The 24614-nt window shown below is 49.2% G+C and overlaps 1 protein-coding gene across 9 annotated transcripts in view; it reads left to right on the top strand.

Moving 5' to 3' along the window:
* The window catches only part of vwa3a (von Willebrand factor A domain containing 3A), a 72754-nt gene that overhangs the window by 36339 nt on the left and 11801 nt on the right, over positions 1-24614 (top strand). For 7 of the 9 annotated variants that reach the window (XR_015079985.1, XM_086001070.1, XM_086001069.1 and 4 more), the window contains 13 exons: positions 295-369; positions 689-827; positions 2702-2897; positions 3959-4029; positions 4576-4734; positions 6892-6982; positions 8947-9054; positions 9577-9674; positions 10968-11120; positions 17899-18007; positions 18629-18773; positions 20974-21118; positions 23349-23500. Coding sequence is in view for 7 of the 9 variants with exons in the window: in XM_086001070.1 (XP_085857196.1) it covers positions 295-369; positions 689-827; positions 2702-2897; positions 3959-4029; positions 4576-4734; positions 6892-6982; positions 8947-9054; positions 9577-9674; positions 10968-11120; positions 17899-18007; positions 18629-18773; positions 20974-21118; positions 23349-23500 (1641 nt within the window). In the remaining 2 variants the exon portion in view is untranslated. Of the gene's footprint in view, positions 1-294; positions 370-688; positions 828-2701; positions 2898-3958; positions 4030-4575; positions 4735-6891; positions 6983-8946; positions 9055-9576; positions 9675-10967; positions 11121-17898; positions 18008-18628; positions 18774-20973; positions 21119-21510; positions 21781-23348; positions 23501-24614 lie in introns of those variants that run through there. The other 2 variants (XM_086001074.1, XR_015079986.1) reach the window with 2 other exon arrangements.

The raw sequence follows: 24614 nt of genomic DNA on the forward strand, positions 1-24614 counted from the left end.
TGTCCTTATGTTCTCTGCTGGAGGGGAGGACGGGTGTTTCCCCATCATGTCCTGAGGTTGTGGAATGCACTATATAATTGCAAGTCCTTTTTCTCTCTCTCTCCTCTCTCTTTCTCTTTCTCCCTCTTTCTCTTCATTCTTTCACAAAATCCAGGTGTTGTAGTATTGCTACCATGTGATTGGCTGAGTGTAAGTACCTGCTGATTTGGTGAGGTGTTGCGAACTGTTGGCCGTTTCTACCAGTCGTTTTGGGAAGTGTTGATGAGCTGTCTTGGTGTGTTCTCCTATTTCTAGGTTTGGTTCCGAGGTTAAGCAGTACCAGCCCCGCATGGTGCCTGTAACACCAGATCACCTGCAGGCTGCCTGGAGGTGAGTTCCTGCCGTTACATTTTACTGAATGATACTTTCAGGTCTGACTCTGGCCTCTTGTGTGTCCTCCTGCGACCCTTCATTGGCGGCCGTGCCTTTAGCTGCCTGGGCCCCACGCTCTGGAATTCCTTCCTTAAACCTCTCCAACTCCCGTAAGACTCGCCGTAAAAACCTCTCATCCCTCCGAAACGTGCTCTCTTCTTTCAGCCCCATTTTTCTTACCACTGCTTGGTGCTGGTCTGAGCCCTGGGCCCAGGTAGGTGTCCAATCGATGTGCGTGTCTGTTGAATGTGACGTCCATTCTTTCTCCCACTCTTAGGTGGGCCCTGGCTTTGCAGTGCGGAGGCAGTCGGAACTTCATGGGTGCGTTGAGAGGAGCGATAGAGAATGACCTCAGTGAAGAGCGGGGTCCCTGTGGAGTGTACATTCTTACCAGTGGAGTTCCTGACCAGGGGATGGTAGGAAGCAGCACTTAGTTTAACAGGTTTGGGGTCTCCAGTGAAATGTAATCCTTGCGGGAAGGTTTTCTCCATGTGATGCCCCAATTCTAAACTCATTTGTAAAGAACGCGGTTACTGCACATAGCGCACTCACCCTTCATGTTATTCAGCCATTGTCCCATTGATGTTTGTGGGATCTTGCTGTGCGCAAATTGGCTGTCGCGTTTCCCACATTACAACAGTGACTACCTTCAAAAAGTACTTCACTAGCTGTAAAGCACTTTGGGACGTCCTGAGGCCGTGAAAGACACTATAGAAATGCAAGTCTTTCTTCCCCCCCCCCCCCCCCCCCCCTTCTTGTGGTTAAGTAATGGATTTGAATGGGGAATCTGTGTGGTGCAAGACACTGGGAAACTCTTTAGGGACCGAGGTGTGAATCCAGCCCAGACAGAGCCTAGCAACAGGAGGAGTCCAGTCAATGTTCCCTTTAAGCTGTGTGACAGGGGCAGCGCCCCGGAGCTCCAGCGCAGCCGGCTCACCAGCTTTTAAACAGAAAAAACGCACATGCACAGAATTTTGAACGGCCCCCCCCCCCCCAGCCCGTTAAAGGGGCCGCGCGGTCCCTCGAGCCTATTCCGCCATTCAGTTAGATCATGGCTGATCTGTAGCTCAACCCCATTTACCCGTCTTTGCTGTGTATTTCTTGATACCTCTTACCCAACAAAAATCTGCCGATCTCAGTCTTGAAAGCTCTACTTGACCCCCAGCATCCACAGCCTTTAGTTCCAGATTTCCAGCGAGTGTATCCATCACACATGCACAACACAAACACACAATATCCTACCCACCTGTATCATTCTGCAGCCTCCTGACACTCAAATGTGTCGGATAGTCGTCAGGGTGGACTCGCAGAGGGCTGCCTGCAGGTGTGGAGCTGGATCCCAGCTCCTTTAGTATCAAAAATATAAAAAAGATAAGTGCAAAGTAATAATTTCGTGCTGGTTCCAGTGTCGTCCAATAGAAATCACATGTGGCAAGCCTGGGAATCCAGATGTCGCTAATTGCATGTCTGATCAGTAAATAATCAATGAGTAACGGACACCATCGTTAGGCCTGTAATCTCAATATTCATTCACGGTGAATGCCTGTGAACTTTAACCTTTCTGTGCGTTTGTTGGTAAAATACTAAGATGAAAAACAGAGAGCACGAGTGTTTTTTGATCGTTGTGGCTGGTTTACTTCCTTGGTCACTGAATGGTGGCAGATGTTTGTTGGGTAAATGTCCACATGTGAGGTACATTTACCTGTGTTGTGTTAAGGGGTTCTGTACTACAATTAGCGCAAGTGGCTAAAACGTGTCGCCGTAGCAACGCCTGTGGATGGTCAGTGATTTCGATTATTCTGCCTTTATCTTTTTTATACTTTGAACTGTGACAACTCAAAATTTTATACTAGCAGATCTCCCATGACATTGCTCACAGTAACTCAGAGGTTGTGCTGATTTATAAGGGCAGGAGCTTCATATTAATGTAATATGGATTGTATAATCGTACAATTCTACTGGTCTGTGTTCTTTTTTAAGGCCACAAAATATAATTGCTGTTAAGTAAACACTGGGTGAGGCCACAGTTCAAGGAAGAAAGAACTTGTGTTTACATAGCGACTTATCATTTGCTCCCAAGACTCCACAAACTGCTTCACACCGAAGGAGCTTTTTTTAAAAATTCAGTCACTGTTGTTATGTAGCCACATCTGTGACTGGTTTAGGTGTGGTGTGTGTGCTGTAACTGCAGCAACCTCAGTCCATGCCGTGCATTCTGGTGATGTATTTGTTGCCGCTCGGGTTTGACTTCCTGATTCTGAAGCCGGTATTTCTCTCGATGGTGCCGCAGGACATGGTCTGTTCTTACGTCGCCGAGGTTTGCGGAGGTCGCGATCTGCGACTTCACGTCTGCCTGTTCAGCGCTGGGGACGTCGAGCCGAGTGGGACGGTCCCCGCGCGTTACGCCTCTCCGCTTGAAACGGCGGGCACGCTGCGCGAACTGGCACACTCGGGCCGGGGGAGGTTCCACTGGTTTCAAGAAACAGGTGAGTGAGAAACCTCCTTATAGTCTCAGCTAGTGCTCACGGTCTGATCTCCAACACTCTGCCCTGTTACTCCACCGATACGGGCGATGTTTTAAACCAGGGGGCACTCGCACAGGCAGTATTTCATTCATTCTCGGGATGTGGGTGTCGCTGGCAAGGCGGCATTTATTGCCCCATCTCTAGACTCGCTAGGCCACTTCAGAGAGCAGTTAAGTGTGGGACTGGAGTCACGTATAGGCCCAGTCCGGGTAAGGACGGCAGGTTTCCTTCCCTAAAGGACATCAGTGAACCAGTCGGGTTTTTACACCAATCTGACAGCTTCATGGTCACTTTTACAGTTTTTTTTATTCCCAACTGAATTCAAATTCTCAAATTGCTATGGTACCTGCCGGGCACTGACAGAAAAGTACACTCCACTGCAGAAACCGTTCTCGAGCTGTGCTGTAGTGTAACCACATCCTTGGACATTCACACAGTCTGTAAAAAGTCTGTTTTCAGCCAGCCTGGTGATCTAACACTGCCCGTGTGTCTTACTTAGTGTGCAGTGACAGCTCCCCCCGGTGGGAATTAGTGGGATGGGCAGACAGGTGGCAGATGCAGTTTAATGTGGAGACGTGTGAGGTAATACATTCTGGGAGGTCCTGTGGAGGGTGTGTGTGGTACCTACGCTGTGTGGACCTGGAAGGTCCCAGGTTGGCTCCCCATTCTGTGGTGAGCCACCTGATCTCAGCCAGGGCTGCAGTTGGGGCCTCTGTACTCGGAAGGATGTGTGGGTGGGTGGGAAATCAGCCAGGGTACCCGCTCTTGATTGCTACCCAGTGGCCCTGCTAGAAAAGTGCCCGGGTATGGATGTTGGGTAAGGACCGGCTCAGACTTGGCTGCGGCGATCCCCCGAGTTTAGATTGGCACTGAAAGCCTGCACACTGGGGCGCCTGTCGAACAGTAGTCCGGCTAGAGTCGGCGCCTTCAGGAGAGGAAGGGAGACAACTAGATAAATTGGGTAAATATTCCTGTGTTTGTGTTCGTTGAATGTCTGATTTTATGATCTGTGTTTTTTTTAGGTATTATAGAAAGTGACGACATTCACCTTATATTGGCTGAAATGGAGAAAGCTACCAACTATTCACAGAAGGTGTGTTTAATAACCCAAACAGTTCAATCATTGTTACTACATTAAAACCCCTGATGTTTATTCAGTAAATATCCACATTTACCTGTACTGTGTGTAAGGGGTTTTCATCTAAAATTAGTGCATGTGGTTAAAACGGTGTTACTGTAGCAACACATCCCTATCTCTGTAACCTCCTCCAGCCCTACAACCCTCCGAGATCTCTGCGCTCCTCTAATTCTGCCCTCTTGCGCATCCCCGATTTTAATCGCTCCACCATTGGCGGTCATGCCTTCGGCTGCCTAGGCCCTAAGCTCTGGAATTCCCTCCCTAAACCTCTCCACCTCTCAATCTCTCTCTTCCTTTAAGACACTCCTTATAACCTACCTCTTTCACCTGTCCTAATATCTCCTTATGTGGCTCACTGTCAGATTTTGTTTGATAACGCGCCTGTGAAATTCCTTGGGATGTTTTACTATGTTAAAGGCACTATAGAAATACAAGTTGTTGTTTGTGTTGGACGACACTGTCTTAGATTGAATCTGAAGGGTGTCTTCCCTCTTTGTGCAGTGTGCCATGCTGGTCGAGTCATTAAAGAGACGCTCAGTGAAGCAGTCGCGGGCACGGCCAGACTCGGGGGACAGTTTGAAGATGCTGGTGAAAAGGGAGAATCGCTGCCCTCAAAAGCTGTTCGCACCAAAACCCACGGCACTGTCCCTGGCCAGAATGGTAAGGCCACTTGTAAACAATGCTTGACCGTTGAGCAGTGCGTCTGAATTCCAAAAAGAAAGCTGGAAAGAGGCCAACACCCCATCTATTCACGATACAGTCACGCTCACCATTGAATCACCTCCTAACCACGCAACCTCTTGGGGGAGGCAGAAAAAGAGGCTGTACCTGCCCCGGGCGTGTTTAATGGGACAATGTAGAGGGAGCTTTACTCTGTATCTAACCCGTGCTGTACCTGCCTTGGGAGTGTTTGATGGGGCAGTGTAGAGGGAGCTTTACTGTTATCTAACCCCCATGCTGTACCTGCCCCGGGAGTGTTTGATGGGACAGTTTAGAGGGAGCTTTACTCTGTATCTAACCCGTGCTGTACCTGCCCCGGGAGTGTTTGATGGGGCAGTGTAGAGGGAGCTTTACTCTGTATCTAACCCATGCTGTACCTGCCCCGGGAGTGTTTGATGGGGCAGTGTAGAGGGAGCTTTACTCTGTATCTAACCCGTGCTGTACCTGCCCTGGGAGCCTTTGATGGGATTGTGTAGAGGGAGCTGTACTCTGTATCTAACCCCATGCTGTACCTGCCCTCGGAGTGTTTGATGGGACAGTGTAGAGGGAGCTTTATTCTGTATCTAACCTGTGCTGTACCTGTCCTGGGAGTGTTTGATGGGATTGTGTAGAGGGAGCTTTACTCTGTATCTAACCCGTGCTGTACCTGCCCTGGGAGTGTTTGATGGGATTGTGTAGAGGGAGCTTTATTCTGTATCTAACCCGTGTTGTACCTGCCCTGGGAGTGTTTGATGGGTTTGTGTAGAGCGAGTATTACTCTGTATCTAACCCATGCTGTACCTGCCCTGGGAGTGTTTGATGGGATTGTGTAGAGGGAGCTTTACTCTGTATCTAACCCGTGCTGTACCTGCCCTGGGAGTGTTTGATGGGACAGTGTAGAGGGAGCTTTACTCTGTATCTAACCCGTGCTGTACCTGCCCTGGGAGTGTTTGATGGGACAGTGTAGAGGGAGATTTACTCTCTGTCCAACCCGTGCTGTACCTGCCCTGGGAGTGTTTGATGGGACAGTGTAGAGGGAGCTTTACTCTCTATCTAACCCATGCTCTACCTGCCCTGGGAGTGTTTGATGGGACAATGTAGAGGGAGCTTTACTCTGTATCTAACCTGTGCTGTACCTGCCCTGGCAGTGTTTGATGGGACAGTGTAGAGGGAGCTTTACTCTGTATCTAACCCGTGCTGTACCTGCCCTGGCAGTGTTTGATGGGACAGTGTAGAGGGAGCTTTACTCTGTATCTAACCCGTGCTGTACCTGCCCTGGCAGTGTTTGATGGGACAGTGTAGAGGGAGCTTTACTCTGTATCTAACCCGTGCTGTACCTGCCCTGGGAGTGTTTGATGGGACAGTGCAGAGAGAGCTTTACTCTGTATCTAACCCGTGCTGTACCTGCCCTGGGAGTGTTTGACAGGACAGTGTAGAGGGAGCTTTACTCTGTATCTAACCCGTGCTGTACCTGCCCTGGGAGTGTTTGATGGGACAGTGTAGAGGGAGCTTTACTCTGTATCTAACCCGTGCTGTACCTGCCCTGGGAGTGTTTGATGGGACAGTGCAGAGGGAGCTTTACTCTGTATCTAACCCGTGCTGTACCTGCCCCGGGAGTGTTTGATGGGACAGTGTAGAGGGAGATTTACTCTCTGTCCAACCCGTGCTGTACCTGCCCCGGGAGTGTTTGACGGGACAGTGTAGAGGGAGCTTTACTCTGTATCTAACCCGTGCACAACAACTCACTTAAAAAAATGGTCATACATTATTCAGAGGAACTTTGTCATCCTTTTGCCATATTATCTGTTTTTTATTGAATCTAAAAAGCACATTCAGCAGTGACTCATGATACGATTAACTGGTTTAGAGGAGTTCCCAAGTCAGTCGGTGTGGGCGAGCGAGTAACATTTGAGAGTGAGGCCGGCACATTCACCAAAACCCCACACCTCAATCACTCTTATCTTCACAGACATCATTTCAACTCTGTCCCACTGACTGACCTGTAACCCCTCCCAGCTGGTGAATCAGTTCCACCAAACCATTGAGTGACCTCTTAAAATACAAACCATTGAATAGAGGAAGGTGATATTTAACTGGAGCTTTCTGTGATTCCGTTAGCAAGCCAGAGAGGAAAGTGGCGAAGAAAGCAGCTCAGCAGTGAAAGCCCTGACGTGGCGGCCAAGCAGTGGGAAGGCAGTCATCCCTCCAGGTGTGTGTCCAAGAACAGTGCGGACGACCTTCTGAGACACAGCGATTCAAAGCCATGGGTTAGGCAGAAAAGATGATGTTGGTGATTTTTGCTACACCTGGGGGTCAGAGTCAGTCGTCTCTCCGTGTGGAGAGGGTTTATCTCGTGGTCCTTTTGGATGAAGAAGACCATTCGTCCATTGAAGCCAATGGGGTGTCAAACAAACCCAACTCCCACCCATTCACGCTGGGCGGGTTAGGTAAAAATTGCCCCCATAGTTCCTGATGTCTGTCTCAAGCTCGTCCTGCCGCTCCCTCCTGCCCTCTCCTACTCCCTGACCCCCATGCGCCCACTCCTACTCTCTGACCCCCCCAGCCCTCTCCTGCTCCCTGCCCTCTCCTGCTCCCTTACCCCTCACCCCGCCCTCTCCTGCTCCCTTACCCCTCACCCCGCCCTCTCCTGCTCCCTGACCCCTCATCCCGCCCTCTCCTGCTCCCTGATCCCCCGCCCTCTCCTGCTCCCTGACCCCCTCCTGCCCTCTCCTGCTCCCTGATACCCGTGCGCCCACTCCTGCTCCCTGACCCCCCAGCCCTCTCCTGCTCTCTGACCCACCCTGCCCTCTCCTGCTCCCTGACCCCCGCGCGCCCTCTCCTGCTCTTTGACCCCCCTGCCCTCTCCTGCTCCCTGACCCCCTCCCCCGCCCTCTCCTGCACCCTGACCCCCCCGTCCTCTCCAGCTCCCTGACCACCCCTTACCTCTTCTGCTCCCTGACCCCCCACGCCTTCTCATGCTCCCTGACCCCTTCCCTCGCCTGCTCCCTGATCCCCTGCCCTCTCTTGCTCCCTGACCCCTGACCCCCTTGCGCCCTCTCCTGCTCTCTGACCCCCCCACGCCCTCTCCTGCTCTCTGACCCCCCACGCCCTCTCCTGCTCTCTGACCCCCCCCACGCCCTCTCCTGGTCCCTGACCCCCGCACGCCCTCCCCTGCTCCCTGACCCCCGCGCGCCCTCTCCTGCTCCCTGACCCCCTCCTGCCCTCTCCTGCTCCCTGATACCCGTGCGCCCACTCCTGCTCCCTGACCCCCCAGCCCTCTCCTGCTCTCTGACCCACCCTGCCCTCTCCTGCTCCCTGACCCCCGCGCGCCCTCTCCTGCTCTTTGACCCCCCTGCCCTCTCCTGCTCCCTGACCCCCTCCCCCACCCTCTCCTGCACCCTGACCCCCCCGTCCTCTCCAGCTCCCTGACCACCCCTTACCTCTTCTGCTCCCTGACCCCCCACGCCTTCTCATGCTCCCTGACCCCTTCCCTCGCCTGCTCCCTGATCCCCTGCCCTCTCTTGCTCCCTGACCCCTGACCCCCTTGTGCCCTCTCCTGCTCTCTGACCCCCCCACGCCCTCTCCTGCTCTCTGACCCCCCACGCCCTCTCCTGCTCTCTGACCCCCCCACGCCCTCTCCTGTTCCCTGACCCCCGCACGCCCTCCCCTGCTCCCTGACCCCCGCGCGCCCTCTCCTGCTCCCTGACCCCCATGCGCCCTCTCCTGCTCCCTGACCCCCGCGCACCCTCTCCTGCTCCCTGACCACCATGCGCCCACTCCTGCTCCTGACCCCCGCGTGCCCTCTCCTGCTCCCTGACCCCTTCCCCCCGCCTGCTCCTGCTCCCTGACCCCTTCCCCCGCCCTCTCCTCCTCCCTGACCCCGCGCCCTCTCCTCCCTGACCCCGTGCCCTCTCCTGCTTCCCGAACAGATTGTTAATGTCCCCCCTCAGAGACGTCACTTTTCTTGACTTACCTCCTTGTTCCTCATCTCCTGATCCCTCTGACGTTGGTGCCATGTTTTTGCTTCTGCCTGAACTTTTCATTTTTAAACCTGGGATTGACCTCGGTCATCCCACCTACTCAAGTCATTGACCGATTGAGAAAAGCCCACAATCCATAGCTGGGAAAACACCTGTTAACATTTATACAATAGCTGTTTTCTTCTTTCTCCAGCTCATCCTGATAAGAAGTGGGTTCACCTCTCGGAAAATGAAATGAAGCGGAATAAAACGGCGACAGTTTCAAAGTCGGTGTTTTACACAGAGGATGGGAATAAAGTAGGTCAGTACAGCCCCGAGTATAGCTGTGCTTGTGTGGTGCAGAACGGGTATGATTGCAGCCCTAGTATCGCCGTGGCTCAGTGGTAGCACTCTCTCCTCTGAAGGTCTCGAGTCCCACTCCAGATTCCCGACGTGGTGGCAGCTTCAGAGTGAAGTGTCGATGTTGATCGTTAGTCTCTCAGTGATGCAGAAACTGTTCAAACATGTCGTATGGTGCTGCCAATCACCTGGGACAGCACAGGTAGCGAGAGGGTCGATGAATAATCATCGGATCTTACAGCACTGGAGGAGACCATTCGGCCCATTGTGCCTGTGCCGGCTCTTTGAAAAAGCTTTCCAATTAGTCTCACTCCCCCCTGCTCTTTCCCCATAGCCCCGCAAACTTCTCCTTTTAAAGGTTCTGTAAATCTATGTCTTAAAGACTGTGCAGATAGATTTTGTGACTGATTTATGCTGATGAAGAATCTTCAGTTTGGGCTCTAAGCTGCAATGACTGAGAATTGTTTCTGTCCCTGTTGGGAAGGTGCCGTGTATCAGAAATATCCCAAGATGAAGAGCGTGAGGAAGACTGTTCCCTTTGTGTCTCTGCCAAAAGAAGAGGAGATTTGCTCGACCTCACTGGTACAATGTGTCTGTTTACAATCCCTGTTTTCCGATATGTGCAGTTTTTTGATCTGATGATTTATTTTGTTATTCATTCTCGGGATGTCGCTGGCAAGGCCGGCATTTATTGCCCATCCCTAGTTACCCTTGAGAAGGTGGTGGGCCTTCTTCTTGAACCATTGGTAGCAGGTTTGATATAACTGAGTGGCTCACTGGACCACTTCAGTTAAGAGTTGGTGTGGGACTGGAGTCACATATAGGCCCAGACTGGGTAAGGATGGCAGGTTTCCTTCCTTTCAGTGAACTAGTCGGGTTTTTACAACAATCCGACAGCGTCACGGTCACTTTTACTGAGACCAGCTTTTGATTTCCAGATCTTATTTTTAAACTGAATTCAAATTCTCAAATGCGAATGGAAAACTCACAAAATAGTTAATTTGTGGTTCAGAATGTAGCTTTATAAGTTTTTTTAAAAAGCTCCCTCTACTCTGCCCCTCACCCCCCTAATACCGTGTCTGAGCTGTAACCTCAACACCTCTATCACTGCGGCCCAGTCACAATGGGCAGAGGTAGATTGAGCTAGATTGCCCGTTTAATGCAGAGTTATGGGCAGGTTCGTGCAGTGGATCCACGCCCAGGACAAACAGGACTGAGTCTGTCCAAAGTCACCTCACATTCAGCAGACAGGGGAGAGCCTCATCCATCAGTCCAGGTTTGAACCTGGTCCACGAGCTGGAATGTGAGTGTCCAACCCATCAAACTGCCCAGTGCCCAGGACCGAATGTCAGAGTTTGACTCTCTGTGTGACAGGCTAAAGTTGACCATTTGAAAATGGGTTTTCTTGGCCCTGATATCTGCCCCGGTGACTCCCTGCTGGGAAATCCCCATGCATGGACATTGGATAAGAACAGGCTCGAGGTTCCCCCTGTGGTCAAATAGCTGTTTAACACTCCCATATCCAAAATTGGGCACTTAATTGGAGAGATTACCAGTGTCCACAGAACAATAGCCCAGTTATATAAACAGGTGGGAGAAGGTCATTCGACCATTAAAACCTTCATACACAAACTCTCTGTGGTAGCTGATTATATTTTAAATAACACTCCAGTGTGGCTTTGTGTGCCTCTGTTCCTTTACCTGGTACATTGTTCCAAACACTCATTGAGTTCAAAAGATATCGGCTCTGAAATTTGCATTTAGCTGATTTTCTTTTGTGTTCCCAGTTTCAGGGGAGGGAAGGGGGAAAGTTTGATCTGTACTTCTCTGAGAGTTATGCTCTACTGATCGAATTCTTGCCATTTTCCCGTAAAGTGGCTGCAGAAGTTCGGCATTAAGAAGCTGAGGTTGGATCTGCACAAACTCGTCTCTGGCCCGGACTGCGCGCATAAAAAGCAACTGGTGCGGACTTTACGCAAAAGGGTCTCTGCGAAGTATTGTGCGGCGTTCCCCAGTGTGGAGATCAATGTAAGTTCCAGCTGTAAGTCAAAGTCACTCATTGCTCTCTCCAGTAAATTGTTCATTACACAAATCATTAGGAAGATAGGAACAGGAGTAGGCCATTGAGCCTCTTGAGCCTGTTCCACCATTCAATGAGATCATGGCTGATCTGCAATCTAACTCCATATACCCGCCTTTGGCCCATATCCCTTAATACCTTTGGTTAACAGAAAGCTTTCAATCTCTGATTTAAAATTAACAATTGATCTAGCATCAGTTGCCGTTTGTGGAAGAGAGTTACAGACTTCTACCACCAATTGGGGGGAAAATTCAGTTGCGTTGCGCCTCCCGTTAGTGCCCCGAGGGCGGTGCCGCTAACGCCTCCAGCGAAATTCAGCAGGAGATTAGCAGCGGCGGTAGCTGGTAGCGCCCTGTGGCGCTGCGCCTCCGCGATGATGTCATCGCAGCGCCCCGTTCGCACCCCGGCTGCAAACATGGCTCGCATCACCTGACCTACCACCAGATGCTGTGTCCGACAGGGTCGGGAAGGCGTTTTTGCGGCCGGGATGGTAATAATTAAAGGGCAAGTGCCGGGCAGCTATTTTTACATCGGCCGCCTGCCAGCACCTGCCCCCTCTGCCCTCCTCCTGCGGGGTGCCAGCCGCAACTCCTCTTGAGTGCTGGGCTCTTTTGCCGGCACCCCGCTCCCCGGTGGTCCAGCAGGGCCCCGGTTCATGCTGCGCTAGACCCCTCCCCTTTAATCAGTGGATGGAGGCCTGCAGTACTGCGGCGCTACATGACGGTGAGCGTGGCGCTGCTGCACATAGCGCCGTGATATTCCATGGGAGCGCCCCAAGAGGGAGGGGGAGTGCTTCCAGTAGAGCCCCGCCTCCTGCTTGGGGCACTACCATTGAATTTCGGGCACAGGGGGCGCTAACTTTTTCGGGGCATTAAAAGTAGCGAAGTTAATGCCCCAAAGGGGGCGCGAGCCAATTTCCCCCCCCCCCACTGTGTATAGAAGTGTTTCCTAATTTCACTCCTGAAAGGTCTGGCTCTAATTTTTAGACTATGCCCCCTAGTCCTAGAATCCCCAACCAGCGGAAATAGTTTCACTCCATCTACCCTATCAGTTCCCCTTAATATCTTGAAAACTTCGATCAGATCACCTTCTAAATTCTAGGGAATACAACCCTAATTTGTGTAATCTCTCCTCGTAATTTAACCCTTAAAGTCCAGGTGTCATTCTGGTAAACCTACGCTGCACTCCCTCCAAGGCCAATATAACCGTCCTATGATGTGGTGCCCAGAACTGCTCAGTACTCCAGATGTGGTCTAACCAGGGTTTTGTATAGCTGCAGCATAACTTCTACCCCCTTGTATTCTAGTCCTCTAGATATAAAGGCCAGCATTCCATTAGCCTTTTTGATTATTTTCTGTAACTGTTCATGACATTTTAATGATCAATGTACCTGGACTCCCAAGTCTCTTTGGACATCCACTGGTTTTAGCTTTTCACCATTTAGAAAGTACCCTGTTCTATCCTTTTTAGGTCCAAAGTGGATGGCCACATATTTGCCTACATTGAAATCCATTTGCCACAGTTTTGCCCATTCACTTAATCTGTCGACATCCTTTTGTAATGTTATGCTTCCATCTACACTGCCTACAATTCCACCTATCTTTGTGTCATTGGCAAATTTGGATATATGACTTTCTATGCCATCATCTAAGTCGTTAATAAATACTGTGAATAATTGAGGCCCCAACACAGATCCATGCGGGATACCACTAGTCACCTCCTGCCAATTTGAGTACCTACCCATTATCCTTCCTGTCTCCTTCCGCTCCGCCAATTTGCTAACCAGGTCAATGATTTCCCCTCAATTCCGTGGGCTTCTACCTCAGTTAACAGTCTCTTATGTTGGACTTTATCAAATGCCTTCTGGAAGTCCATATAAATAACATCCATAGACATTCCCCTGTCCACTACTTTAGTCACCTCCTCAAAAAAGTCAACCAGGTTTGTCAGGCATGAACTACCTTTCACAAATCCATGCTGGCTCTCTCTGATCAACTGAGAATTTTCGAAGTGTTCAGTCACCCTATCCTTAATTATAGACTCTAGCAACAGATGTTAGGCTAACTGGTCTATAATTCCCTGGTTTCCCTCTTTCGCCATTCTTAAATAGCTGAGTGACATGCGCAATTTTCCAATCTAAAGGCGCGGTTCCTGAATCAAGAGAACTTTGTAAGATTATAGTTAGAGCATCTGCAATGTGCTCACCTACTTCCTTTAAACCCTGGGATGGAAACCATCTGGTCCTGAGGATTTGTCACTCTTTAGTGTCATTATTTTCTTCATTACTGTTATTTTATTTACATCAATTTTATTGAGTCCCTGTCCCCGATTCAATATTAATTTCCTTGGGATTTCTGGCATGCTATCCTCTTCTACTGTAAATACTGACGCCATGTCCGGCACTTCCCCATTGTCGTTGACAATGGGCTGGATTTTCATTCAGGAGTCGGGTTGGAGGCGGGACTACAACTTTCGGGGTTGTAGTCCCGCCTCCATCAAGATGCGGCCAATCCACGCGATTTTAACTTGAGTGACCTTGTTGAGCCCACTGGGCGGGCTCAGCAGGCCAGTTAAGGGCCACCCGGCAACAGGTGACGTCATAGACTGAAATTTCATCTGTCAAGACGTTTTGACAGATGAAATATCAGCGTTTCACAGCTGTTTGCAGGCTGTCACGTTTGACAGTTCACGGCCATTCTGCTTTGTGTGCTGGTGAGATGAGGGACTCCCCGAACCTAAAGGAAGGAAGGCTGAAAAGGTAAGAAAAGGTCATTTAAACTTCTTTGATCACTTTAGACACACCAAAACACACTTACCTTTGCACTCATGCACACATCACTCACCTGAACACCGACATCTCGACCCCTCCAAGCCCTTCAACCCGAAGGCCCGACTCCTCCAACTTGGCGTGGTTTGGAGCCGTCGGGAATCCCACAGTTCAAGCTTAAAAATAGGGATTAGGCTAAAAACTGCCTGTTAACAGGCAGTTAATTGGCACTAATCCCGTCCCGCCTCGGGGAGGCGGGTCCCAGTGCTGGGCGGGTACCTGCCTCCTTTGAAACTGGCATGGAGGCGGGATGGGGTCGAGACGCCCGATTTCGGGATTTTAACCCCCCCGCACGCCTCCAATCCCGACTCCATGGCACACTGAAAATCGAGCCCAATATCTCCGCTTTCAGTTTTTAAGGGGCCAACATTGCTCCTGACAACCCTCTTTTTCCTAATATAATTGTAAAAATTCTTTGTGTTGATTTTGATATCACTTGCAAGTTTCTTTTCATACTCCCTTTTTGTAGCTCTTACTATCTGTTTTGTGACCCTTTGCTGTTCTTTGTATATTTCCCGTTCCCCAGGATCTGTGCTAGTTCTGTGTGCCCGTCCCTTTAGTTTGATGCTGTCCTTTACCTCTTTAGTTGTCCATGGCTGTTCTCTGTATATTTCCCGTTCCCCAGGATCTGTGCTAGTTCTGTGTGCCCTTTCCTTTAGTTTGATTCTGTCCTTTACCTCTTTAGTTGTCCATGGCTGTTCTCTGTATATTTCCCGTTCCCCAGGATCTGTGCTAGTTCTGTCTGCCCGTCCCTTTAGTTTTATTCTGCCCTTTACCTCTTCAGTTGTCCATGGCTGTTTTTTGGTAAGTAGAGCTCTTGCCCCTCAGGGGTATAAACTGGTTCTGTATCACATTCAATTCTTTTTTGAGCAATTCCCACTGATCTGTTGTTTTACCCATTAACAGATTTGCCCAGCTTACTGTGGACAGTCTCTGCCTCATCCCGTTGAAGTCGGATTTACCCAAATCTAGAATCTTAGTAGCTGTTTTGTGTTTCTCCCTTTTAAACACTACTTTGAACTCGATCATGTTATGATCGCTATTGGATAAATGATCACACACACTTGCTGTTAACTAAAATGACAACAGAAAATGCTGGAAAAACTCAGCAGGCCAGGCAGCATCCGCGGAGAGAGAAAACTGGCTCATTACTAAATCTAATATGACTTGCCCAATTGTTGCCTCTAGGACATATTGTTGTAGAAAACTATCCCGGACAAGAAATTCACTACCTTTCTGACTGGTGCTAGTCTGCTTATCCCAACTTATATGAAAGTTAAAATCCCCGTTGCTACACGCTTGTCTAATCTCTGCATTTATACAATCTGGCACTTCACAGCTGCTACCGGGGCTCTCCACCCCCCCCCCCCCCCCGCGATTTCCCGAGGCTCTCTTTCCCCCCTCCCCCCCCCATTAAATTGTTATTTAATTCCCGAACACATCATTAAAATATTTACCTTAGTTCCCTAACACACAAAGTGTGGGGGGAAAAATTGTGAAAAATCAAGATGGCGGCCACTCACCTCGGTTCAGAAGGATAAGGCCCGCCCACACACGCACCGATTGGTCGACCGGTCAGGTCACCGAAGCATAAGATTGGTCAATCATCGAGTCACTCGACACTCAACTGTAGGAAGGAACCCGCCGTCCGATTGGTGGACCTCGACGTCACACGGTCGCTAATGAGATGCTAATGAGTGGAACGCTGAACGTTTTTGGGATACCGCGGGCGGGATTTTTGTCCGGCTGAAACGTAAATACGCCTATGACCGGTCCGGAATCGCAAGCTTTCTTTTGAGGCGACGCGCGCGTCGGTACGCTCTGTAACTTTCAAACGTATAGAGAACGGACAGACATCGGGACAGACAGAAGAGCCGCTTTATATATATATAGATACTCCGTGCGTTTGTATAAAGAACGCTTATTTGGGCCACACACCCCAGCCTGTCCTTCAGCTCTAATGTTGTTCTCACTTGTTTCTTATTTCTTTCACCTGGTTTAATCAATTTACATGTTTTAGTTTTCCCTCTACATGTAGTGCCTAAAGCACACTTTCTGACTGTTACTCGACTCTCTTCCCTTTCGTTTGTTTTTTAACTAATATTTTTACTACAATTTCCCCCTGAGCCCTCCCCAAACCCCTCGCCCCCCGCTCCCATTTACTAGTTTAAAGTCCTTGTGACCGCTCTATTTATCCTTTCCGCTAGGACCCTGTTCCCAGACCGGTTTAGGTGGAGCCCGTCCCAACGGTACACTTCCTTCCTGTCCCAATACTGGTGCCAGTGCCCCATGAAATGGAACCCCTCTTTCCCACACCACTCCTTTAGCCACATGTTCACTTCCCTAATCAGCTTATCGCTGCGCCAATTTGCACATGGCTCAGGTAATAATCCAGAGATTATAATCCTTGAGGTCCTGTTTTTGAATTATAATCCTTGAGGTCCTGTTTTTGAATTTAGCTCCTAGTTCCTGGTACTCCCCAAACAGGACCTCTTGCCTACTCTTCCCTGTTCTGTTGGTCCCAACATGGACCACAACAACTTCCTGTCGTCATGTGCAGTTCAGTCGGAGCATCTATGATCTGAGAGAAAATAATTACGGCAACAGCTTGCATTTATATATAGGTGTCGGCTGTGGCTCAGTGGGCAGCACTCTCACCTCTGAATCATATGGTTGTGGGTTCAAATCCCACTCCAGAGACTTGAACACAAAATCCGGGCTGACACTCCAGTGCAGTACTGAGGGAGTGCTGCAGTGTCGAAGGTGCCGTCTTTCTGATGCGACGTTAAATCGAAGTAGAGCAGTGCCGTTATCCCTGGTGCCCTGGTCAATATTTATCCCACAACCAACATCACTAAAACAGATTATCTGGACATTTTCACATTGCTGTTTGTGGCCACTTCAAAAAGTACTTCACTGGCTGTAAAGCACTTTGGGATGTCCTGAGGATGTGAACGGTATAAATGGTAGAATTGCCCGTCAGCATGTCACATGGCTGATTGGGGAAGGGACTGGAGGATGGTCAGTGTCTTGAGGAGAGGGGGAGGGGGAGGTGTCCTGGTGTTAGACCAGGGAACCAAATGGAAGAATAATAACCGACCACCACCACCTGCGGTTACAGGTTCCAGATGTTTGAGCTCGCAATAATTGGAAATGCCAATTACTTAAATAGTTTCGATATCTTTCAAGCCTCTGACAGTGACAGCTTGGCTCAGCTCTGGGACAGAAGGCTGTGGGTTCAAGCCCTGTGCCAGGGGCTTTGTGCTGATGTTTCGGCGAGTCATTGTCAGAGGTATCCCCACTGCGCTCTCCCCACCCCCCAGATGATAGGTTAAACTGATGCCCCCACCCATGTGCCTGCCCAGGTTGATGTTAAAGATCCCATGGTTCTGTTGAACATAGCAATAGGAGTAGGCATTCAGTCTGTAAGTATATATATCCATGTATTGCATTATAGATATAATAAAATGCTGTCAGACTTGGATTTGTGTTAACAGGAGAGTTTTGTTAGGAACAGGAGGAGGCCATTCAGCCCCTCGAGCCTGTTCTGCCATTCCATGAGATCAAGGCTGATCTGTATCTTAACTCCATCTACCCGCCTTTGGTTTCGTAACCCTTAGTATCCATGGGAAGAAGAACAGGAAGTTCTCTCAGTGTCCTGGGCCATCATGCCTCCCTCAAGCAACACGTTCGTCTCATTGCTGTTTATGGGATGTCACTTCTGTGCTTGCCTTCACAACAAGAGGACAATCCCACCAAAAAAAAGTAACTCGGTGCGTGAAGCACTTTGAGATGTTTTGATGTGATCGGGGGGCCACGGGTTGATTAGGATTCGAAGTTTGATTGGCCGATGGTAGAGAATGCACTTTAGTCACTGGTGTCACGGTTTGCTCTTCCAGGGCGTGGTGAAGCATCTGCAGGTACAGCCTCGTGAGCTGGAAGAGTACATTGAACAAGTGGAGCGAGTCTTATGTCGATACCTGCAGCGATTGCAGTGGCTTCTGTCAGGTGGGGACCTTCTGCCAGATCGGTGCCTAATCACAGACTGTAAGGACAGGGCCAAACAAAAGCAACAACAACTTGCATTTATACAGCACCTTTAACGTAGGAAAACATCTCGAGGCGCTTCACAGGAGCGTTAATCAGACATGATTTGACATCGAGCCAAAGAAGGAGGTATTAGGACGGGTAACCAACAGCTTGGTGAAAGAGGTTTTAAGGAGGAGAGCTTAGGGCTTAGGCGGCTGAAGGCATGGCCGCCAATGGTGGAGCGAAGGGAGTGGGGGATGCACAAGAGGTCAGAGTTGGAGGAACACAGAGTTCTCGGAGGGTTGTAGGGCTGGAGGAGGTTACAGAGATAGGGAGGGGGGCGAGTGATTTAAATACAGGTATTAGAACTTTAAATTGGAGGTGTTGGGGGCCAGTGTAGGTGAGCGATGTGCATTAGGATATGGGCAACAACTGAAAGCGTTTCCATGCACATTGTGTGGTGATTTGTACAGTGACTGGGTTTTGGACAGGAGAAAGAGACCCATTTCTTGTCCGACTATTTTCTCCTCAAAATCCTGGTGCTGAAGTTTTGCTGCTGTGTGATTGCCAGTGCAGTGCCGATGTTTTATCCTTGAGCAGGAAGCAGGCGGTTGTTTGGAACAATCTTGGAGAAGAGAGTCTGCATCCTGCTGGACACCTCGGGCTCCACCGACCTCTATCTGGCAGAACTGAAGAAGGAGTTAACTTCCCTGATCTGGGAACAACTGAGGAAAAATAGCCACAGGTGAGCCTATGAGGAAAGGTCGTTACAGTGGGACCTGCCTGATGCACCATCCCTATTATCCAGCAGCATTCTCTCAGCCCTGCGCGAGATATGATGCTGATTCCTCTGTTATTTGTATTTCTTGGTGAATAATAATATGCACGAGAGGTTTAGGGGGAAAAATTGGGTTGAGGCGCAAATCCCCTAGCGCCCGGGCACAGCGCCGCTAGTGCCTCCCGCGAGATTTAGCGGGAGGTTAGTGGGGGCGGTAGTCGGTAGCACGCTGTGCCTCCGGCAGTGATGTCATCGCCGTGCGCAGCGCCCCAGCCGCAACCTTAGGTCAGGGAGCGCAACCTATCGGCAGACGATATATCCGACAGGATCAAGGGGCGTTTTTGCGGTGGCACTACTTAAAGGGCAGGTGTCGGGTGGCCATTTTTTTTGGGCCGTCTGCCAGCACCTGCCCCCTTTTCCCCTTTTTTATTCGGGGTGCCGGCCGCGGTCGTTCCTCTTGAGTGCCAGGCTGTTTTCACAGCACCCCGCTCCCTGGTGGTCCAGCAGGGCCCCAGTGTGTGCAGTGCTAGGCACCTCCCCTTTAATCAGGGGAGGAGGCCTACAATGACGCAGTGCCACTATATTCAATGGTAGCGCCCCAAGGAGTGGGAGCGCTTCCCGTAGCGCCCAACCTCTTGCTTGGGGCGCTACTACTGAATTTACGGAGCAGGGGCACTAAAATTAGCACCCCGGTGACGTTAGTGGGGGCACCGCCGAATTTTTCCCCCTTAGTTTCTATCGGTGGTCCATAGAGACTTCCACCGTAGGTCGTTTTTAACTCCCTCAATAATTCTCTTGCTTTGTGATTTTATTGGCCATTTTTCCGCAGAAAGGATTTGGCGGGGGGACTTATTTTTAAGGGTCGGGTTTTTAAAACAAAGTGAATTCACACAGGTTAACAAAGAAAGGCCACAGGAATTTGGAGAATGAGTATTAAAACCCAACATTGATACTGTTACCATGACAATTGGGAACAAGAGTAGGGGTATTCATAGAATCTTACAGCACAGAAGGAGGCCATTCGGCCCATCGTGCCTGTGCCGACTCTGTGAAAGAGCTCTCCAATTAGTCCCACTCCCCCCTGCTCTTTCCCCACAGCCCCGCAAATTTTTCCCCTTCAAGTATTTATCCAATTGTCTTTTGAAAGTCACTATTGAATCTGCTTCCACCGCCCTTTCAGGCAGCGCATTCCAGATCATAACAACTCACTGCTAAAACATTTTTTTCCTCATGTCATCTCTATTTCTTTTGCCAATCACCTTAAATCTGTGTCCTCTGGTTACCGACCCTTCTGCCACTGGAAACAGTTTCTCTCTATCAAAACCCCTCATGATTTTGAACGTCTCTATCAAATCTCCCCATAACCTTCTCTGCTCCAAGGAGAACCCCAGCTTCTCCAGCCTCTCCACATAACTGAAGTCCCTCATCCCTGTTACCATTACTGGTAAATCTCCTCTGTACTCTCTCTAAGGCCTTAACATCCTTCCTAAAGTGTGGTGCCCAGAATTGGACACAATACTCCAGCTGAGGCCTAACCAGTGTTTTATAAAGATTTAACATCTCTTCCTTGCTTTTGTACTCGATGCCTCTCTTTATAAAGCTAAGGATCCTGTATGCTTTTTTTTAAACAGCATTCTCAACTTGTCTTGCCACCAATTACATTATGGAGCACAAACCAGCTCAAGACTGGAATAAAAACAGAAAATGCTGGAAATGCTCAGCCAGTCAGGCAGCATCTGTAGAGAGAGAAACAGAGTTAACGTTTCAGGTCGACGACCCTTCGTCAGAACTGGCAAAGGTTAGAGATGCAACAGGTTTTAAGCAAGTGTAGGGGCAGGGAAAGGGAGGAGGGGAGGAAAGAACAAAAGGGAAGGTCTGTGATAGGGTGGAAGGCACGAGAGATTAAATGACAAAAGGGATGATGGTGTAAAGCAAAAGGAGATGGTAATGGGACAGGTAAAGAAATATAAGATGTTTCTAGCTCAAGACCGGCTTTGATGGGATTAGTTTGCATTTTGAGCTGGTCAGATGCCACTGTAATAAAAACAGAAAATGCTGGACACACTCAGCAGGTCGGACAGCATCTGTGGAGAGAGAAACAGAATTAACGTTTCAGGTCAATGATCTTTCATCAGAATTGTATTGTATTCACTTTTTCTTGTTTCAGCTTCAACTTGCTGTGTTTTGCTGAGCATGTCGACACCTGGCGGGATTGCCTAGTTGAGGCTACGGATGAAACGTGTCACGATGCTGTTCAGTGGGCCTCCGGGGCCATTGCCCATGGAAACACTTGCACCCTGGAGGCTTTACAGGTCAGCTTCACTTTTACAAAGATTATTTATAATGTTTTTTCTATCACAAAATCCTAGACTTTGTTGAGAACACTGTTGTAATTTGTGAAGTGTAAAAATTAAGCTCAAATATTTCCTGAGTCTATTTAGTTTAGAGCAGCGCAGACTTGGAGGCGACCTGATAGAGGTCCATCAAATTAGGAAAAGGCTGGAAACACTCAGCAGGTCGGGCAGCATCTGTGGAGAGAGAAAGACGGATTCGCGTTTCAGGTCGATGACCTTTCATCAGAATTCTATTGCATTCACCTGGATAGATTATCCAAGTTTAACAGATTGGGGAGGACCGAGGACATGAGTTTAAACTACGTCAGAGTAGGAATAGACTGAATGTTGGGCGGTTCTTCTTTTCCCAGAGAGCAGTGAGGCTCTGGAACACAATGCTGGCTGTTGCGGTGAGTACTGACTCTCTATCTTCAAGAGGGAGCTGGGCCAGTTCCTGACTGGGGCAGAGATCGCATCATAGAGAAGGTCAGTGTCTTTATAGATAACACTGTGTCCGTGTGATCTCCTGGACTGGTTTCCATCGCCTGAGGGGGTTGGAGAGGAATTTTCCAGAGTATTTTTTCCCTTGTTGGCCCCGGGTATTTTTCCTCTCTTCATTTGCCTTTCCTGGGAGATTATATGGCTGGGGGTTGGGGGGGGGGGGGGGGGAAGTGGGAGTGTCTCGTTGTGATGCTCCAGCCATCATGAGTGTGGGGCAGGCTTGAAAGACCAGCTGGTCATTTCCTGCCTGTCAGTTTCCTTGTACTGGGATGTTTGCAATGTATTTACACTTGTGTTGGCAGGATTGTGGATTGGTGATCCCAGTATGGAGTCAATGACTCCAAGGACCTTTGATAGTGTGAGCTATCATCAAGCCTTACCCAACATGTTGGGCTGGCAGTGGAATCAGGTTGTTACCTAGAACTGATACAAGACTCCATTATCCCAATTACACATGTTCTGCCAGTATAAGCTGGCTAGCATGATTGAGGTGCCAATATAAAAGATGCCTGAGTGATGCTGGAACCTGGTTGACCCAGGCACTGCCCTTACTTTGACCTGTTGGTTGGGTTTCTCCGAGCTCACCCAGGACACAACAACAACTTGCATTTATATAGCACCTTTAACGTAGTAAAATGTCCCAAGGTGTTTCACAGGAGCGTTACCAAACAAAATTTGACACCAAGCCGCATAAAGAGATATTAGAACTGGTGACCAAAAGAGGTATGTTTTAAGGAGCATCTTAAAGGAGGAGAGAGAGGAGGAGAGGTTTAGGGAGGGAATTCCAGAGCTTTGGGGCCGAGGCAGCTGAAGGCACGACTGCCAATGGTGGAGTGATGAAAATCGGTGATGCGCAAGAGGCCAGAATTGGAGGAGCGCAGAGATCTCGGAGGGTTGTAGGGCTGAAGGAGATTACAGAGATAGGGAGGGGCGAGGCCATGGAGGGATTTGAAAACAAGGATGAGAATTTTAAAATCGAGGTATTGCCGGACCAGGAGTCAATGTAGGTCAGCGAGCACAGGGGTGATGGGTGAACGGGACTTGGTGCGAGTTAGGACACGGGCAGCAGAGTTTTCAATGAGCTCGAGTTTACGGAGGGTGGAAGGTGGGAGGCCGGCCAGCAGAGCATTGGAATAGTTGAGTCTGGAGGTAACAACGGCGTAGATTGAGTTTCAGCAGCAATCAGCTAACCCTTGTCATCCTGCATGCCATTGTACAGGAAACTTTGGTTTATCCGGAGGTTGTATGTCCGGAAACCTCGATCTACCGGCAGAAATCAGGAGCCGTTTTGTTAGTTTTTTTTTCTTCTCGTGGCTTTGTTTTCAACAGTCATGCTCTGGAAGGTCTCTCTGAAGCTGTTGCTAAGCTACAGAGACGCTTCCAAGGTACGGGCTGACTGTTTACAAGCTGTTGCTAAGCAACAGTGTTTGTTGTCAGATACGGAGATGAAAACCTCCGTATGCTTCAACATTAACTTTGTATGTCCGGCAGTTTTGATAGATCGGCAACAGCTCGGTCCCGTCGGTGCTGGATATAACAAAGTTTCCTGTATTCGAGGCCTGATGTTTCAACAACCTCCTCAACATCTTGCAGGAGATGCATCTGCTTTCTTTGTGTCTGATACAGAGTTCTGTATCCATTATTTGTTATGAGCAGGTATTTCATTGTCACAAAGATTTCTCAATACAATTTATTAACCTGTAAACAGAAGGCCTTTCAGTATGTGGACATGCAAGGGATATACCTGCTGACTGATGGGAAGCCAGACACCAGCTGTAGTTTGATCTTGAAGAAAACTGAACAAATGAACCAGGGACGAGACGTCAAAATTCATACCATTTCGTTCAACTGTATAGACAGGTGAGGCACAGAGCGTGGCGATCACTGCATGACTTAGCCTTAAAGTTCTGCTGTGGGATGTTTAGGTATCAAATCAAATCAAATCAACTTTTATTGTCATTGTTAGTGCACAAGTGCAGTACAACGAAATGTAGGCTTGCGGCTCCCGAGAGTGTACATTTGGATTAAGACATTTAAACATTCAACATACATTTGGCTTGTAGTATATTAACATAAATATAACCATATAAAGTGCATTGGCAGATGTGCAGGCTTTAGAGTTTATTTGTAGAGTTCAGTAGGATGACAGCCCTGGGAAAGAAGCTGTTCCTAAATCTGGTCGTACAGGTGCGAATGCATCTGTAGCGTCTCCCAGATGGCAGGAGGGCGAACAGACTGTGGCTGGGGTGGGTAGGGTCTTTGATGATGGACCGTGACCTCCGTAGACAGCGTTTCTGGTATATGTGCTCTATGGTCGGTAGCCGGGTGCCGGTAATGCGTTGGGCAGTTTTGACTACCCACTGCAGGGCTTTCCGGTCATAGTAGCTACAGCTGCCATACCATACTGTGATACAGTTTGTCAGGATGCTCTCTATAGTGCAGCGGTAAAAGTTAGAGAGGATCAGGGGTGACAGGTTACATCCCTTCAGCCTCCTTAGGAAATATAGGTGCTGCTGGGCCTTCTTCACCAGAGAGGAGGTGTTGAGGGACCAGGAGAGGTCTTCCGTTATGCCCGAGGATTTAGTGCGTTCGTATGAAAATCCCTTTAAGCGCTATTTAAAATGAGGGTAGACTTAATCATTAGAATCCTACAGCACAGAAGGGAGGCGATTCGACCCATCGTGCCTGTGCCAGCTCTTTGAAAGAGCTCTCCAATTAGTCCCACTCCCCCGCTCTTTGCCCAAAGCCCTGCAAACTTTTCCTTTTCAAGTATTTATCCAATTCCCTTTTGAAAGTTGCGATTGAAACGGGTGGGGGGCGGGGTGCGGATTTACCTGGGGAGAAATGGCCAATAAAAAGATAAATGTCAAAGCAAATACAGGAAACTCTCGATTTACCGGCACCTAAATAACCGGAAATCTCTGTTAACCGGCAAAATGCAGGAGTAGGTTCAGGTAAGTTTTACTTCATATTA

The sequence above is a fragment of the Somniosus microcephalus genome, chromosome 11, assembly GCF_052327205.1.
Source record: "Somniosus microcephalus isolate GS21.2 chromosome 11, FLI_Smic_1.0, whole genome shotgun sequence".
Classification (NCBI taxonomy): domain Eukaryota; kingdom Metazoa; phylum Chordata; class Chondrichthyes; order Squaliformes; family Somniosidae; genus Somniosus; species Somniosus microcephalus.